A 17,824-nucleotide genomic window follows, 5' to 3' on the forward strand; every position below is an offset into this window, starting at 1 on the left:
TGATGTCATTTAGCCTATCAGAAGCTTCTAAAACCATGACATCATTTTCTGGAATTTTCCAAGCTATTTAAAGGCACAGTCAACTTAGTGTATGTAAACTTCTGACCCACTGGAATTGTGATGCAGTGAATTATAAGTGAAATAATCTGTCTGTAAACAATTGTTGGAAAAATTACTTGCATGCACAAAGTAGATGTCCTAACCGACTTGCCAAAACTATAGTTTGTTAACAAGAAATGTGTGGAGTGATTGAAAAACGAGTTTTAATGACTCCAACCTAAGTGTATGTAAACTTTCGACTTCAACTGTTAAACTAGCTTAAACTGACGGATTTTGATGGGGATTGCTTTATTACACTAATTTGGAGAACCTTAGGGGGTTTTAAGTTTAGTCACATGATTTCTCAATTTACTGTATCAGCTGTGCAGACAGACTTATTTGCCATTCCTTTTGCTTCGTTCCGCTCAACCATACAATTTTTCAATTCCTCATCATTCCATGGGGATTTAACCGTTTTTACAGTCATTTTCTTAATGGGTGCATGCTTATTAGTAACTGGAATAAGCAAATTCATAAATGTGTCACGTGCAGCGTCTGGTTGCTCCTCATTACACTTGAAAAAGAAAAGGAGAGCTCAGATGCAATAATTGCTCCTCATTACACACCACAGACCAGCAAATATTCTCTTCATCATAAGAATCACTACAAAACCTTTTGTATGATCTCTTATACACTATATTAGGCCCAGCCTTTGGAACTTTGGTTTTCCTAGATATATCTCCACTCAGTAGCTATGTTTCCATTACCTTGTCCAGTGACTTTTTGTCGACATTTACAAAGTTTGCATAAAAAGTAGATGTGACAATTGCCTGCCACAGTGCGTTTCCATTGAGCTTGTTTTGATTAAAACAGCTGGACGTAATGAAGTCACAACTTTAAACAAAAAAACATAGAATGTTGAATTACAATGAAGTGGTTAAAGTGTTTCCATTACCCATTTAGCCTAATTTGATTTGAAATTGCTAGCATTCTTGAAAGTCAAGACAATCCTTGTCCTGCAAAGGAACATCATTTTTTTATAGTTGAATAAATTGATTTTGCAAGCAGTAGGCATTTTGGTGATGCCATCACGTGCCCCGCACCTTCAAAATGATTAGACAATCATCATTTTTTCGAGAAAAAAAACACTGTTTCCATCATCAATTTTCACAATAAAGGAAGTTCGACAAAATAAAAATCCACCCGTCGAATGGATAAAATGTTAGTTGATCTTTCGGAAATGTGTTACATCTGCCGTTTTCATTACATGTCGCAATGATTTTTTCTGTGACATTGCTTAAGTTGAATAAACCTGGGTCAATGGAAACCTGCCTACTGTTTTTGCTAGCACTTGCCCCCAAAAAGTGTACCATCTGGGTTAACTCGGTTGAGTTTACAAAAACAGATCAGATATACTGTAGGTAAACCTCGCTGACTGAGGTCTACCATACAGGTGGCATCACTTGTAATGAATGTGTACTTATATAGTACGTTAGCCATCCTGACAACCTGGCCCTAATTTTAAAGCTTCTGGAAGCACAATCCAAGTGAGAGGATAAACCCACAAGTACACCACAGAGCATAAGTACAATGTAATTACTAGGTGTTACACAGGATTTATCTATTTAAATTTAAGTGTATCTTGAATTGTACTTACTTGTATTGTGTACTTACAAAGTACATTACCCATTCTGACAATCTAATCGTCAGCTTCTGAAAGCGCCATCCAGGTGAGAAAATAAACAAAGTGATACACCACAGAGTACATATATGTAATATTTACATTTACATCATTTAGCAAACGCTCTTATCCAGAGCGACTTACAAATTGAATATCTGCATAAGTACAAGGTTGTCACTAGTTGTTACACAGGATTTAGCTATTTAAAGTGAAGTGTAACTTTATAGTTAACTATAAGCAATTTCTATATAATTACTTATTACTCATTACCAAGTGAAAATACATACAAACAAAATATTTTCTACTACTTTAGTCAACTTTATTGCAACATGTTAAAATACCTTACATTTCTTACAAAACAATAAGGATTTGTATTGTTAGATTAATAATTAGATTAATTAAATTAAAACAAAGATACAGGCATACTCAATAACATTAAAATAACTATTCTAGTGGTGATTCAAATCTGTAGGCTATAGTATGGTGAGTAGCCTAGATAGATAGCTAATTTAGAAAAATATGATTGTCTTTTTCTTCCCTTTTTAACATTACAAGTAACAATGGAAATCAACAACTCTGTCTCTGACTCTGTCTTCATCTATTTCTTTCTTGTAAGCATTTTCCCATCCTGGAGTCTGAGACCTTATGATAATCTGTGGTGGAGAAGAAGAATGTATGACAATTTAGCATAGACACTATACATTACTCCTAGTTATCATCATCATGATTTCTGTAGTTTAGGCATATACACTACCGGTCAAAAGTTTTAGAACTCCTACTCATTCAATGGTTTTTATTTAATTTTACAATTTTCTACATTGTAGAATAATAGTGAAGACATCAAAACTATGAAATAACACATATGGAATCATGTAGTAACCAAATAAAATGTTAAACAAATCAAAATATATTTTATATTTGAGATTCTTCAAATAGCCACCCCTTGCCTTGATGACAGCTTTGCACACTCTTGGCATTCTCTCAACCAGCTTCACCTGGAATGCTTTTCCAACAGTTTTGAAGGAGTTCCCACATCTGCTGAGCACTTGTTGGCTGCTTTTCTTTCACGCTGCGGTCCGACTCATCCCAAACCATCTCAATTTGGTTGGGGTCGGGGGATTGTGGAGGCCAGGTCATCTGATGCAGCACTCCATCACTCTCCTTCTTGGTAAAATAGCCCTTACACAGCCTGGAGGTGTGTTGGGTCATTGTCCTGTTGAAAAACAAATGATAGTCCCACTAAGCCCAAACCAGATGGGATGGTGTATCGCTGCAGAATGCTGTGGTAGCCCTGCTGGTTAAGTGTGCCTTGAATTCTAAATAAATCACTGACAGTGTCACAAGCTTAACACCTCCTCCTCCAAGCTTTACGGTGGGAAATACTCATGCGGAGATCATCCGTTCACCCACACTGCGTCTCACAAAGACACGGCGGTTGGAACCAATAAATCTACAATTTGGACTCCAGACCAAAGGACACATTTCCACCAGTCTAATGTCCATTCCTCGTGTCTCTTCTTCTTATTGGTGTCCTTTAGTAGTGGCTTCTTTGCAGCAATTCGACCATGAAGGCCTGATTCACACAGTCTCCTCTGAACAGTTGATGTTGAGATGTGTCTGTTACTTGAACTCTGTGAAGCATTTATTTGGGCTGCAATTTATGAGGCTGGTAACTCTAATGAACTTATCCTCTGCAGCAGATGTAACTCTGGGTCTTCCATTCCTGTGGCGGTCCTCATGAGAGCCAGTTTTATCATAGCGCTCGATGGTTTTTGCGACTGCAATTGAAGAAACTTTCAAAGTTCATGAAATGTTCTGTATTGACTGACCTTCATGTCTTAAAGTAATGATGGACTGTCGTTTCTCTTTGCTTATTTGAGCTGTTCTTGCCATAATATGAACTTGGTCTTTTACCAAATAGGGCTATCTTCTGTATCCCCCCCTACCTTGTCACAACACAACTGATTGGCTCAAACGCATTAAGAAGGAAAGAAATTCCACAAATTAACTTTTAAGGATGCACACCTGTTAATTGAAATGCATTCCAGGTGACTACCTCATGAAGCTGGTTGAGAGAATGCCAAGAGTGTGCAAAGCTGTCATCAAGGCAAAGGGTGGCTATTTGAAGAATCTCAAATATAAAATATATTTGGATTTGTTTAACACTTTTTTGGTTACTACATGATTCCATATATGTTATTTCATAGTTTTGATGTCTTCACTATTATTCACTATTGTCTTTACTATTATTGGTGGTCTATAGTAACTTCCCACAAGAATGGGCTTTAGGTGAGGCAGGTGAACATGTAGCCATATTACTTCAACAGTATTTGACATGAGATGCTCTACAGATGGTCATACTACCAACAAACAATATTTTGATAAGCAACTTCTTGCTAAGGTTACGGTTAGGTTTAGAATAAGATTTAGGGTAAGGTTTAAGGTTATGGTTAGTGCAAGGGTTAAGTTTAGGGTTAGGATAAGGGTTAAGGTTAGGGTTAGGGCTAGGGTTAGTAGATAATTAGTTGAAATGTTACTGATACTCTGTAGCGTATCTACAGATGGACTATCCAAATAAAGTGTTACCGGATATACTTTTTGACATTCTCTTAGACTCCTCTTGGGCTGGATTACAAAGACTGTCTAATTACGAAGAATGAACAGTTCTGTCTTTCGGGGGTCCACAAGTCCTTCCTCAGCTTGAGGGAACTCACTGACTTCTTCCAACAAAGCAAGCTGCTCCTGGCTGAGGTTCCTGTCAAACTGGAAAGATGTTGTCCACCTCGACCGAAAGGTACAGGGCAACAAGCCAGTTTGATGTTTTTATTGCTCAAACTTAAAGCTCAATCGTAGGAATCGTACCATGCACAACTGATCATTGAACATTGGTTACTTCACAATCAAATTAGACTAAAATATATTTCATATTGAAATCAGAAGAAATAATATATATTTGATTATACAAATCTCAATCATCACACTTAGCAATGATACATCTGCATAGTTAATTGTAATGCTGCATCATTCATCACAAGAACTACCCCGTTCTTTCTGTAGAACTCTCAAACCTGGTCATCATGCGTGGCAGCAGCTCAGTAGAGACACAGGGGTCCCCGACACTGCAAAGGACCAAACCCAGTCATATCCAGTTCCACATGATCAAGTACGAGGATCTGCGATGGGTGAGTTTAGCAGAAGCCTGGAGCTTCACTCAAACATCCTGTCAGTTCTCTGTCATGTGGGTTTAATGCAGTTCAAGTTTAAATGAATTCCGTCATATGACAGATCCTGTATAAGGGAAAACTGGCAAGGCCATCAATAACAGTTTGAATGAATGAATGGCTTACTCACTTTACTGTGTGTATCATTTCTGTCAGTGTGAAAGCTTGGGACAGGGATCCTTCACACGAATCTTCAAAGGCAGCAAGATAGACATACGCGATGGGGAGAGACATGTGACAGATGTTCTGCTTAAGGAGCTGGATGCAAACCACAAAAACTGCTGGGAGGTAGGCAACACTGATAATGTGCATTTCAGAAGTCAAATAGAATGTGATACTGTAGCTGCATCAGACTGGATCAGAACTGTAATTGGAATTTGTTTCTTGTTCTTTTCCCCATTCATGGCATTAGTCCATATCTACCCAAAGGTGTCCTTGTTTCAACCCAGGTGCTGAGTTTCTTTCTGAATGTTATGAGTCCTTTAGTTATGAATCAATAATAAGAGGACCATTTTAATATCCTACTTTAACTTAATTGACCTGTATTGAGTCAAATGATCCGATCAATCGTAAGAGCAATTCACACGCCACAATATAATTACTCTTTAACAACAATTACAACGTCAAAGAAAGAACATGGATCAATTGTAGTAGCCAGTTGCAGTTGGAGGTTTTTTCCATTTAGGAAGGTGTGGTCTATCGTATAACAAACTAAGCAGGTATGCAAACGTAGAAAACTTTTTGGGGGGGTTTCGTTAACTTGTCTCGTGTTATATCAGCTCTTTTTGGAATATTCTAAAAATGGATGTGTTTCATTGCCTCTTGAACCCTATGGGATATGTAGTTCTAGAGCAGGTGGCCGTAGCTTTTTGCCACATGAAACAGTAGCTAAGATAGGATACCGAAGCCCGTATCAACCCCTTGTTGCAACCCCTCCTTACTGAAGAAAACCCTGTACAAATAGAAAGAAAGTAGCTACAGTGGTCACCCATTCTAAGTGTACGTTCTCTTGTTTTTCTCCTCTAAGTCATTCTTTGAAGCTGCCAGCTTGATGAGCCAGATTTCCCACAAGCACCTTCTCCTGGTCTATGGGATAAGTGTTCATAGATCCAAGAGTGAGTAACCGTAACACCTCAACCTCTCAACTTAACATCCTACTTCTCACAGATTTCTACAGAATCACCTAAACTTGAAAAAATTTAATAAAATGACATGCACAATTTAAATGAACTACAATTTATAGGGTTAGGGCTAAGGTCAATGTTAAGGTTACGGTCAGGGTTAAGGTTACTGCTGTAAATACCCTAACTCATTATAACAATGAGTAATTACAATACTTGTTACATTGTAATTATATGAGTAGTGACACAGTATTAAGGGCACTGTAATGTAAAGTGCTACTGAGTCTGCTAACGCAGTTCCACTTCATTTTCTGTGGGGGTTTTGAGCAGTGCTCACTCAACTCTCTCTCAAGGAGCTGCTGCTATCGTAACACATCTAATCATGCTACGCTGGTTATCTCTTAACCTTGCAGATGTCATGGTGCAGGAGTTTGTCAAGTGTGGGGCCCTTGACCTGTTCCTGAAGAGGGAAGGGTCAGTGTCGGTCAGCTGGAAACTTGACGTGGCCAGACAGTTGGCTTGTGCCCTAAATTTCCTGGTGAGATGAAGCTGATCTTTGGTCTGATTTCTATTTCTCTTCAGTTGATAATACTTCACTTCAGCTGAAGTATTTTGTATGTTTTCTGAGGAAGCACTTTTGTTCAAATAGATTATCTATAGATGTTTGATTAACTGTCCTTAGACATTCCTTCAGTGTCAATACTAGTGTATACACTAGTTAAACTGCTACTGCTTGCTCATTGTTTGAACTATTCAAATAAACGGTTACAATTTTAGTCTGTCTCTTTCTTCATCAAATAGGAAGAGAAGAACATTATTCATGGGAATATTTGTGCCAAAAATCTGCTCCTGGCCAGAGAGGGGGACGCATCCCAAGGAAGCTCTCCTTTCATCAAGCTGAGTGACCCGGGCATCAACGTGGCAATGTTGGGCAGAGATGGTAAACAGTCATCATAATGTAATGCAGAGAGTATACATGCACACTGGGAATGGCTTCCAAAAAGTGATATTATATTTAAAAACCTAATGCTTTTAACTGTTTGTGTTCTGTATCTACTGTATGGGTCGTGTGTGTGTGTGTGTGTATGTATGTATGTATGTATGTATGTATGTATGTATGTATGTATGTATGTATGTATGTATGTATGTATAGTGGTGCTTGACAGGATTCCATGGGTAGCTCCGGAGGTGCTGGAGGCTCCAGAGAAGCTTGAGCTGGAGTGTGATAAGTGGAGCTTTGGTGCCACGCTGTGGGAGATATTCAATGGAGGACAGGCACCACTACAGGGCCTGGACCTCGAGAGGGTAAACTCCTACCTTTAACTACCACTAACACAACAATGTACAGTATCTGATATTGACTTACCCTGTGGATAAGGGCCAAATTAGTTTATTCATGAAACCTATGCAATTATCACCCGAGTTTCAGGAAAATCAGGTGCAGTTTATTTTCTCTGTAAAACCCACATGAAAATGCCAACTGTTAATTCTCCTTGGCTTAGGCTTTGTCAACAGCCTGAGTATTAAACTTACATTAATCCAATCTTGATTACTTTTTAAGCGGTTTTCAGAAAATATGTGGTCAAATTCCACTCAAATTCACCACGGCGTTGAAGTTTTTTGTACAAACCCAATACGTTGAATTAACCTCTGCTTCTTTTAAGCAGAAGCTGCAGTTTTACAAGACCTACAAGCAGTTACCCTCCTCAGAGTGGACAGAGCTGGCGGATCTTATCAGCCAGTGTATGAACTACCAGCCTGCATTCAGGCCCTCCTGTCGGAGCATAATTCGCCAACTGAACAGTCTGATAACGTCAGGTACTTCTCACTAATGAACCCAAACCATGTTACTTAAAACACCCTGTGTGGTCCAGAATTAGAGTTTCTACCTGTTATTTTCAGGTGGGAATTTGTTTAATAAAACACAGCTAAACCCAAAGTGTCCTTTAGTTTAGGGGCTGTGTCTTTTTATTGACCTGTTTGTTCTACACTCTTAGAAAAAAGAGTTCCAAAAGGGTTCTTCGGCTGTCCACATAGGAGAACCCTTTTTGGTTCCAGGAAGTAGGGCTGACCCCATTTAGTCGACTGGTCGATTGTTTGGTCGATAGGCTGTCGATGGTTTGGTCGATAGGCTGTCGATGGTTTGGTCGATAGGCTGTCGATGGTTTGGTCGATAGGCTGTTGATGGTTTGGTCGATAGGCCAGTATCACCAGTAGTAGGCTACATTTAGCCTACTGTTAATTCCCATAATTTAAAATCTACAGTGTTTGTTTGGTTAGGGTAATTTCCATTAATATATTATTATTACAGTCTTACTGTTGTCATTGTAGAAGTGGACACATTGTTTGCAGAGTGCACAACCTAGGCTACACTTGAAAAAAGTTTTGGTTTATTTCATTCTATTTACGAGTTGTCTTTTGTTTGGAGTGCTCCTGTCAATCTTGAGTAAGGACAAACACCTGATTACGCATAGAAGTAGGCCTAGGCTACCTGACCTGCGTGCAAATGTAGGCCTATAAATGTGCCCATTTGGGGATCTGATACTATTTCTGATTGTCTTAACTCACCATCACTGTGGAGCTTCTCTAAGTAATTTTTTCTTCGCCTCAAACAGCAAGTAAAGGAAGTCTGTTATTACATCCATTGAGAATGACAATAGTTCCTCAATGAAGCCTATTTGAAAAATCTTTCCAGCTCTCTCCCTTTCGATAACCACTCAGCATGAAAGGGGGAAGAAATGTCATGCTGTGATCGGGTGGAAACGTCTACCTGATTACAGTGAGGGAAAAAAGTATTTGATCCCCTGCTGATTTTGTACGTTTGCCCACTGACAAAGAAATTATCAGTCTATAATTTTAATGGTAGGTTTATTTGAACAGTGAGAGACAGAATAACAACAAAAAAATCCAGAAAAACGCATGTCAAAAATGTTATAAATTGATTTATATTTTAATGAAGGAAATAAGTATTTGACCCCCTCTCAATCAGAAAGATTTCTGGCTCCCAGGTGTCTTTTATACAGGTAACGAGCTGAGATTAGGAGCACACTCTTAAAGGGAGTGCTCCTAATCTCAGCTTGTTACCTGTATAAAAGACACCTGTCCACAGAAGCAATCAATCAATCAGATTCCAAACTCTCCACCATGACCAAGACCAAAGAGCTCTCCAAGGATGTCAGGGACAAGATTGTAGACCTACCCAAGGCTGGAATGGGCTACAAGACCATCGCCAAGCAGCTTGGTGAGAAGGTGACAACAGTTGGTGCGATTATTCGCAAATGGAAGAAACACAAAATAACTGTCAATCTCCCTCGGCCTGGGGCTCCAAGCAAGATCTCACCTCGTGGAGTTGCAATGATCATGAGAACAGTGAGGAATCAGCCCAGAACTACACGGGAGGATCTTGTCAATGATCTCAAGGCAGCTGGGACCATAGTCACCAAGAAAACAATTGGTAACACACTACGCCGTGAAGGACTGAAATCCTGCAGCGCCCACAAGGTCCCCCTGCTCAAGAAAGCACATAGACAGGGCCGTCTGAAGTTTGCCAATGAACATCTGAATGATTCAGAGGAGAACTGGGTGAAAGTGTTGTGGTCAGATGAGACCAAAATCGAGCTCTTTGGCATCAACTCAACTCGCCGTGTTTGGAGGAGGAGGAATGCTGCCTATGACCCCAAGAACACCATCCCCACCGTCAAACATGGAGGTGGAAACATTATGCTTTGGGGGTGTTTTTCTGCTAAGGGGACAGGACAACTTCACTGCATCAAAGTTACGATGGACGGGGCCATGTACCGTCAAATCTTGGGTGAGAACCTCCTTCCCTCAGCCAGGGCATTGAAAATGGGTCGTGGATGGGTATTCCAGCATTACAATGGGCGGCAGGTAGCTTAGTGGTTAAGAGCGTTGTGCCAGTAACCGAAAGGTCGCTGGTTCTAATCCCCGAGCCGACTAGGTGAAAAATCTGTCGATGTGCCCTTGAGCAAGGCACTTAACCCTAATTGCTCCTGTAAGTCGCTCTGGATAAGAGCGTCTGCTAAATTACCAAATATTATTAAATATTAATACAATGACCCAAAACACACGGCCAAGGCAACAAAGGAGTGGCTCAAGAAGAAGCACATTAAGGTGCTGGAGTGGCCTAGCCAGTCTCCAGACCTTAATCCCATAGAAAATCTGTGGAGGGAGCTGAAGGTTTGAGTTGCCAAACGTCAGCCTCGAAACCTTAATGACTTGGAGAAGATCTGCAAAGAGGAGTGGGACAAAATCCCTCCTGAGATGTGTGCAAACCTGGTGGCCAACTACAAGAAACGTCTGACCTCTGTGATTGCCAACAAGGGTTTTGCCACCAAGTACTAAGTCATGTTTTGCAGAGGGGTCAAATACTTATTTCCCTCATTAAAATGCAAATCAATTTATAACATTTCTGACATGTGTTTTTCTGAATTTTTTTGTTGTTATTCTGTCTCTCACTGTTCAAATAAACCTACCTTTAAAAGTATAGACTAATCATGTCTTTGTCAGTGGGCAAACGTACAAAATCAGCAGGGGATCAAATACTTTTTTCCCTCACTGTACTTCTTATCCCTTGCGCAAATAGCCTACAGCTGTGTCTGTCTGTCTGGAGCTCACTGGCGCAGGAAATATTTTATACAATGTTGCAAGTTTGCTAGCACCAGCTTCAGGGAGGACCAAGTTAATAGTTGATACAATGTTTCAAGTTCCTTGCAGACAGGCCATGCTTAGCCAATGTGATTTATAGGACATTTTTATCAGGATATTTTCTACCTGCGGGCTGCAATGTCTTTATGTAGGCTATTTTTACATATTGGCAATGGCAATAGAAGTTACTTTTAGATTTGTATCATTTTCATTTAGATAAAATGTTGATTAACTACATGACATTGATTTTCAGATATAAAGACTTCATTATAAATTAAATTAAACTGTTCCACGAAAATGTGCATATGAAAATCATAACTGGCACACAGCTCAATAGAAATGGTACGATAACTTGGCACTCCAAATGAAAAAGGTGTAGCCTATTACCAGCAACTTCAGGAGCTTAAAGGCAGAATCTGCAAAGGCCAGCAGCAGCGGACAGCGGGAGGAGGAGGGTCGGGAACAGGTTTATTTCTTCTGGCTAAGCTATATTGATCTCTGGCTCCCTCTTTAGTAATTTGTGTGTCTCCATTTTTAATCACAATACTTAAAGCATCAGACAAGCTCAGTAGCCTACATATAGTTGATATATATGGAAAAATACAAGTTTTAACATTTCGGCCAATCAATTGGTTGAAAGAACAGAAGACTCTCGGTTGACCCAAAAAACAAATTGTCGGGGACAGCCTTAACAGGTAGAACCCTTGTTGATGTCAGGTAGAACCTTTTGGGGTTCCATGTAGAACCCTCTGAACCCTCTGTGGAAAGGGTTTTACATAGAACCCAAAAGGGTTCTACCTGTAACCAAAAAGGGTTCTCCTATGTGGATAGCCGAAGAACCCATTCCAACACAGAAAATCTGCTTTTAACATACTTAATTAGCATTTTTTGGAAGGAAAACTATTTCACTCATATTGTAAGTAATTATAGGTCATATTTCATAGAAATCTGGAAACACTGGACAGTTATCTTAAGCTGACCTCTACTTATTGATAAACCTTTTATTCCTTTAATTTGTAGGATATCTTTGCTCTGAGGCAAACAATTTTACATCTGGCCCTATGTGACAGGCAGATTTATGAAAGGCATCAGTAGTGATATAGCCTCTGAGTGCCTTTCTTCCTGTGCCGTAGATTACGTGATACTCCATGCTGCGGAGCCTCTCCCTGACAGGGACAGAGCATTAAGCCACTCCCACCAGCAGGACCAATCAGTGTATGAGGAGAGACACCTGCGCTACATCTCCCCTCTGGGGAAGGTAAGTTGTCACCTGCATGAGTTGCATTCCCACAATATGTAGCTTCCTCTCCTCATCTCCTTTTGTTGTTAATTGAGTCTTTGTAAACAAACAATTTATAACTTTAAAAAGCTATGACGATCAATTTCTTATAGGCTACTGTCAGTCCTTGCATCCATAGCTCCGTCTATGACATTGAGAGTGGTTGCATTTCCCCAGCCCTATCCCCTGGCTCACCAACAAAGTGGCAGGGTCAGGCAGTTGAAATTACCCATTGTGCCTTTATGTTGATTCTGGAAAAACGCATGGCTGAATGCAAGCCAACTGACCCTCTGTTTTCAGATGTTATTTGGCGAACGAAAGAAGAGAATGAGAAAAAAAGCATGTTAAAGTATTAAAACGAAGCCCTAGAAATGGTCACTTCACTTTTTATCATGTACCACAAGAGGACAGTGTTCTCCTATCCTTCTGCAATCCACACTATGCAGAACAAAACATTTTAGGCACCCTGTACCAAGGGTCAAATCTATTTCAACTTTATTTCAGGAATTGTAAAGGTGACCATTACTTTCAATTATGACAGTTTTCAATACATCAATTTCATCTCATTTAGAACTCAATCCTAGAATTGACTAGGTTAAAATACAAACACCCCCACCCTGTTGTATATTACAGTCCATGTTTTAATATACAACGTTCTGTCCTCATTGTATTTAGGGGAACTTTGGCAGTGTTGAGCTGTGCCGATATGATCCTCTGGGGGACAACACAGGCGAGCTGATCGCTGTGAAGAAGCTACAGCCCAACAAGCAGTCAAACCTGGAAGACTTTCAAAAGGAGATCAACACCATTCGCTCCCTGCATTGTGACTACATTGTCAAATACAGGGGCGTCTGCTACAGCATGGGTAAGAACAATGCAAATAATTCATACACCAAGACCCCAATAACACTTTTTGTAGGCTAGACAAACTGATATTTTAAGTTTGTTGGGGCATTTGGTATCCTTTCAGTCAATGTCAATAGACCATGCAACAGTCAATGGACCATAAAATGGGCTGAAATCTTTGTGATTTTCATAATCATAGCTGAAATGCCAGAAATGCCATTACTTGATAACTTTAGACCATCTAAAAACTGTCTTTGTCAACCTCCATATCTTTATTAGGTTCTTAAATGTGCCCTCTTTGTTATTTGTACTCAACACACTGAATAAAATATAAATATTTGTTTTTCCCCAGAGGGAACTTCCTTCTCTTCCTATTCTTGGAAAAACATGTAAAATATTAAGTAGTGTATTAGAAGGAAGAACCTTCAGCCTATATGTAAATGATAGCTGTTTCAAGGTAGGAATGTTTGTGTTAACTCTCTGCATGTTTATCCACATTTTGGGTAGGTCGTCTCAGCATGAGCTTGGTGATGGAGTATTTGCCTTATGGCAGTCTGATTGGATACCTGGAGAAGAACCGGCAGCACGTCAACAACAGGCGGATGTTGCTCTTTGCCTCTCAAATCTGTAAAGTATGAGCCCAATTAAAATAGCAGAATTCCTGGCTATTCCATACAAGACTGTTTATCTCTACATTGTAAAGGGGAAATTTGTGTTGTTTTGCACACTTAGGGATTGGAGTACTTGCAGAGCATGCGCTACGTGCACCGGGATCTGGCTGCTAGGAACATTCTGGTAGCGAGTGACACACTGGTCAAAATAGCTGATTTTGGCCTGACAAAGATCATTCCCTTTGACAAGGAATACTACAGAGTCACACATCCTGGAGAAAGCCCAATTTTCTGGTAACTGCCATTGCATTTGGAATTGACTTTCCACTCGTGTGGAAATGACATGATCTACTTCAGTGTTCTTCCTGGAGACACTTGTTACCTTTTCACACTACTGATCCAAACTGAGCTGTACTGCGCTATGCTGGATAAACATCCATCAATGTTGCTGGAACAAAGTAAAAGTACAGTACTGTTAGGGTTAGCGCGATAGTGTGGAAAGGATATTAGTATGTGCACATTTCTGTTCATGCACTAACGCACCTGATTCTCCAATGAATCCAGGGCAATAGACTTGAAGTGTTGCTGAGAGCATTGTCATTTTCTATGGAAATTAGCTCTAAAGCAAGTTGTCTTCTAATAAGGCTTCTGTTCATACCCAGGTATGCCCCCGAGTCCATCACAGAGTCCAAATTCTCCCACAAGTCAGATGTCTGGAGTTTTGGAGTTGTCCTTCATGAGCTCTTCTCCTATTGTGAGCACAACCACAACCCAAAGAGGGTAAGTGGCTAAACCAAGCCTTAATACATTGTTCTACTGGCCTCATTAAATATGTGTTTTTCAACTTGAGCTATCTCAAATCTACCCACACTGACATTACTTTAAGCTCATAAAAAATATTTGTCTTTTTTGTGTCAATGATTTTAACTCAATTGTTATGACTGTACATTACCTGCCCATAAATGCCAAATTTGATAATGACATATTTTCTCTCCCATCCACTGCACATTTAAAGCTATACATGCAGGAGATTGGCAATGACATGCAGGGTCTCTCCATTTCAATGCATCTGGTTGATATCCTGAAGGACAACTGGAGGTTGCCTGCCCCACCACTCTGCCCTCCCAGAGTAAGAGACACCTTACACAGCCTAGTGGTTAGATTGTTGGGCCAGTAACCGAAAGATCACTGGTTCAAATACCTAAGCCAACAAGGTGAAAAATTGGGGTCCAGAGGACAGAGTTCGGGAAACGCTGCTTTAGCTAGTCCATGCTTACAACAACACAATGCTTTTAAATGCGTGGAGAGGAGTGCACGAAGTCACACTTTAAGAGAAAGAAATGAATATTGGTCCTGTGCTGAGTTTTTACAGACGTAGACACTAGACATTGGGATGTCTCAGGTTTGAAAGTGATTATTTCGCCTGTTTTTGTAACCTTACATTGTTTTATTTGATAGATTTATAGTATGATGACGACGTGCTGGGCATACAGCGCTGAGGAACGGACAACTTTCTCCACCCTGGGAGATCAGATTGAGACCAGCATCCAGGATGAGAGAGAAGGTTCAAAAGGATGAATATAACTGAAGCCAACCCTATTAGACAATGTTGGATTCTAACTTGAAATATACTTATTCATGTTACCATATTAGAACTTATTGATTACGTTACATGTATAATAAATGTATATGTTAGGAGTTAATGAAAGGTGAATAGGAATGTTGTGTATGGAAGGGGCAAACATGTGAGAGAAGGGGCAAACATGTTATTGCTGAATATGAAGTTCCTAAGGAAGGAGGTAAAGATCAACAGTACAGTCTCAGTTCCTGATAAGGCAGGCCAGTTTCCAGGAAAGTAGTACCAGGAAGGATGTGGAACTCAACTCGAGATAAGGTTAACAGTTGAAGAGAGAAGAAACTTAAGTAGGGTCATGACAATACCAGTAAGAGGAACAGACTGAGTTTTTGCCTAGCAACATAGACAGATTGTTTATTTTAGACATACAAGGATGTGACTCCCCCTAGTCAGAAGGTATATCCTTGAGTGGCTTGTATGGTGTGTTTGCAGCTGAAGCATCCAGTGGGTTGAATACATTTGGTTTGAGCTTTTTCTAATCATCCATTTGAGTTTCTACTCTGTTTGTTCAGAACCTAACAACGACTGGAAAGAACCCTTTTGAGAGTAAATCGTGATGTAATCTTTAGCGTGTCTAAGCACACAAATAAACAATACTCTTATAAGAGCTTTTCATCTTCAGGTTTACTTTTTAACTTATTTAATTTAACTGTTATTTTAACAGGGAAGTCAACATTGAGGCCCAGGTCTCTTTTACAATTGAGCCCTGCATACAAAATCCCTACATACAAAATACATAAATACATTACAGAATATACAGAAAATACAGAATAAGTAGCCTATTAAAGTCTTACAACAACCGTAAAGGAGAACATTTTCCAACTTCAGTTGGAATTCATTCCATGGCTGAGGGGTACAGAAACCAAATGTGGTTTTCCCTAGTTCTGTGCAGGGGAACATGTGACCAGATGTGAGATAGGTACCGATATTGGATATTAATTTGACCAGTATTGTCACAGCAAAATAATCCTGCAGCAACGGGATTTGAACGTTTAGTCCATAATGTTGCTTGATCGGTGGTTAGGCTATTAGCTGGACAAAAGTAGGCTACGTGAAAAGTGCAATACTGTTAATATAACTGTGTGTTAGTGCGGGTTTTCAGTCAATTTATGTAAATCACGAAGCTCAGGGCAGGAAAATTCTCATTCTCAAATTAAGATCATATATCTGTATGTAGCAGACATGAGTCGGGCTCATAGTCTCATGATGAGGTAGTCCTGCCTGCGATCTCAAAGTCAGTGTCAGCCCTCAGCCCGTCAAATTGGTAAGATGTGGTGGACCCAGGTTCAGTTCCCGCCTGTGACATAGGACGTTTCTGTAAAACTGGTTGATACACAAATAAAAGATCCCGACACAACCCTAGAAATTAGCCTTATTTTGTATCATCATGTGACCAGCAGAGACCAGAGTTTTTTGCTACCCAACTGCAATCCATACTATCTTCTGGTCAAAACAGCTCAGATACATTATACCAGCAGGGGCCAGGGGTTCTGGGATGACATTCATCTCTCAAGAACATATAGGCTTCCCTATTCCTAAAGCTGAATTCCATAAATTCAATTTTTAAGTCCGACCCAGGTAATCCTTAAACAAAAGTGAAGAACCCAAATTCAATAGACCATACCATTTCATATCACTCTCCATGTCTTTAAGCAGGTTGATCAGGCCATGCACAAGAGTGACCTTTTTTCCGTATTTTAACAAACAGGAATTATTAGTTATTAGAGAAGTATCATTGACTTGAATGGGGACACCCGTTCTGTTCATTCTATTTCTTTGCATTTAATCCTATCCGATTGCCCAAATCCGATCAGATAACTTTTGAAAAACTGGGCCCAGGGCTATATAATAATTGACAGTGGGCTGTTTTCACAGGTTAACAGCAATGTCAATACAATTTTGTGGGTATAGTGTGACGAGAATAAATTATGAGGTCTTGACCAAATCGCACACTCGAGGCAATCTGATTGGATACCTGAAAAAGAACCTGAACGTTGACAAACGGCAGAACATTGCTCTTTGCTTCTGCTTTCCCAAAATGAAATATGATAAGGCCTACTCAAGTGCTTTTTGTTTATTGTATTTATTTATTCAAATTCAAACTCATTGTGTAGCATCTTTTCAATGTCACCATACTAGGATGCATGCTTAGGCCTGCACAGCTCACTTGTTAGCACACAAGCTTTGAAAATACCCACTTTTTACAGGTTGGTAAATAGATTAAGGGGAGTGCCAGCAAAGACAGTTGAGGCATCAGAAACCTATGACTGATTGCAAATGACTTGGTGGCTGGGCACTCCTTACACTGGACAATGTGTCTTCCTTGAATATGTCAACACTGCAGCTTGTGATGCAAGCAGACAGATGACGTCACCTACAGTACATGCTGACTTAAAGTGGAACTGACAGCATTTTAGCAACATTAAATCTTATTAAAATCTGTTCATATACACCCCCAGGAAGAATATGACATTTGTTTAAATATTTTCTGACAAGCGAGCACTTAGATATGGTAATTTTCAAGTTTACATCAATTCTTAGCATTTTGGAAAATTCTATAGCAATATAGAGTGGGAAAGCAGCAGTGGCGACCCGTCATTCAGGGCAGGTGGGGCAGAGCCCAACCTGTTTAGCTAAAATACAAATAAAAACACGTTTTTGTTTTTGTTTTGTTGCCTGTTTTGCATGTTATTTTGGCATTAATACGTGTCACATATCAGTTTGC

At 39.8% G+C, this 17,824-nt stretch overlaps 1 protein-coding gene across 1 annotated transcript in view; it reads left to right on the top strand.

Moving 5' to 3' along the window:
• jak3 (Janus kinase 3 (a protein tyrosine kinase, leukocyte)) overlaps window positions 1-15,706 on the top strand; it is a 32,875-nt gene extending 17,169 nt beyond the window's left edge. The window contains exons 10-24 of the mRNA XM_084171772.1: window positions 4,334-4,514; window positions 4,778-4,902; window positions 5,098-5,229; window positions 5,969-6,056; window positions 6,476-6,600; window positions 6,864-7,002; window positions 7,216-7,367; window positions 7,730-7,880; window positions 11,861-11,985; window positions 12,682-12,871; window positions 13,360-13,484; window positions 13,585-13,757; window positions 14,126-14,243; window positions 14,479-14,592; window positions 14,922-15,706. Coding sequence (XP_084027898.1) covers window positions 4,334-4,514; window positions 4,778-4,902; window positions 5,098-5,229; window positions 5,969-6,056; window positions 6,476-6,600; window positions 6,864-7,002; window positions 7,216-7,367; window positions 7,730-7,880; window positions 11,861-11,985; window positions 12,682-12,871; window positions 13,360-13,484; window positions 13,585-13,757; window positions 14,126-14,243; window positions 14,479-14,592; window positions 14,922-15,041 — 2,058 coding nt within the window. The 3' untranslated portion in view covers window positions 15,042-15,706. The remainder of the gene's footprint in view (window positions 1-4,333; window positions 4,515-4,777; window positions 4,903-5,097; window positions 5,230-5,968; window positions 6,057-6,475; window positions 6,601-6,863; window positions 7,003-7,215; window positions 7,368-7,729; window positions 7,881-11,860; window positions 11,986-12,681; window positions 12,872-13,359; window positions 13,485-13,584; window positions 13,758-14,125; window positions 14,244-14,478; window positions 14,593-14,921) is intronic.
• Window positions 15,707-17,824: the final 2,118 nt, after the last annotated feature.

Source organism: Coregonus lavaretus, assembly GCF_964263955.1.
Source record: "Coregonus lavaretus genome assembly, chromosome: 11".
Lineage (NCBI taxonomy): Eukaryota > Metazoa > Chordata > Actinopteri > Salmoniformes > Salmonidae > Coregonus > Coregonus lavaretus.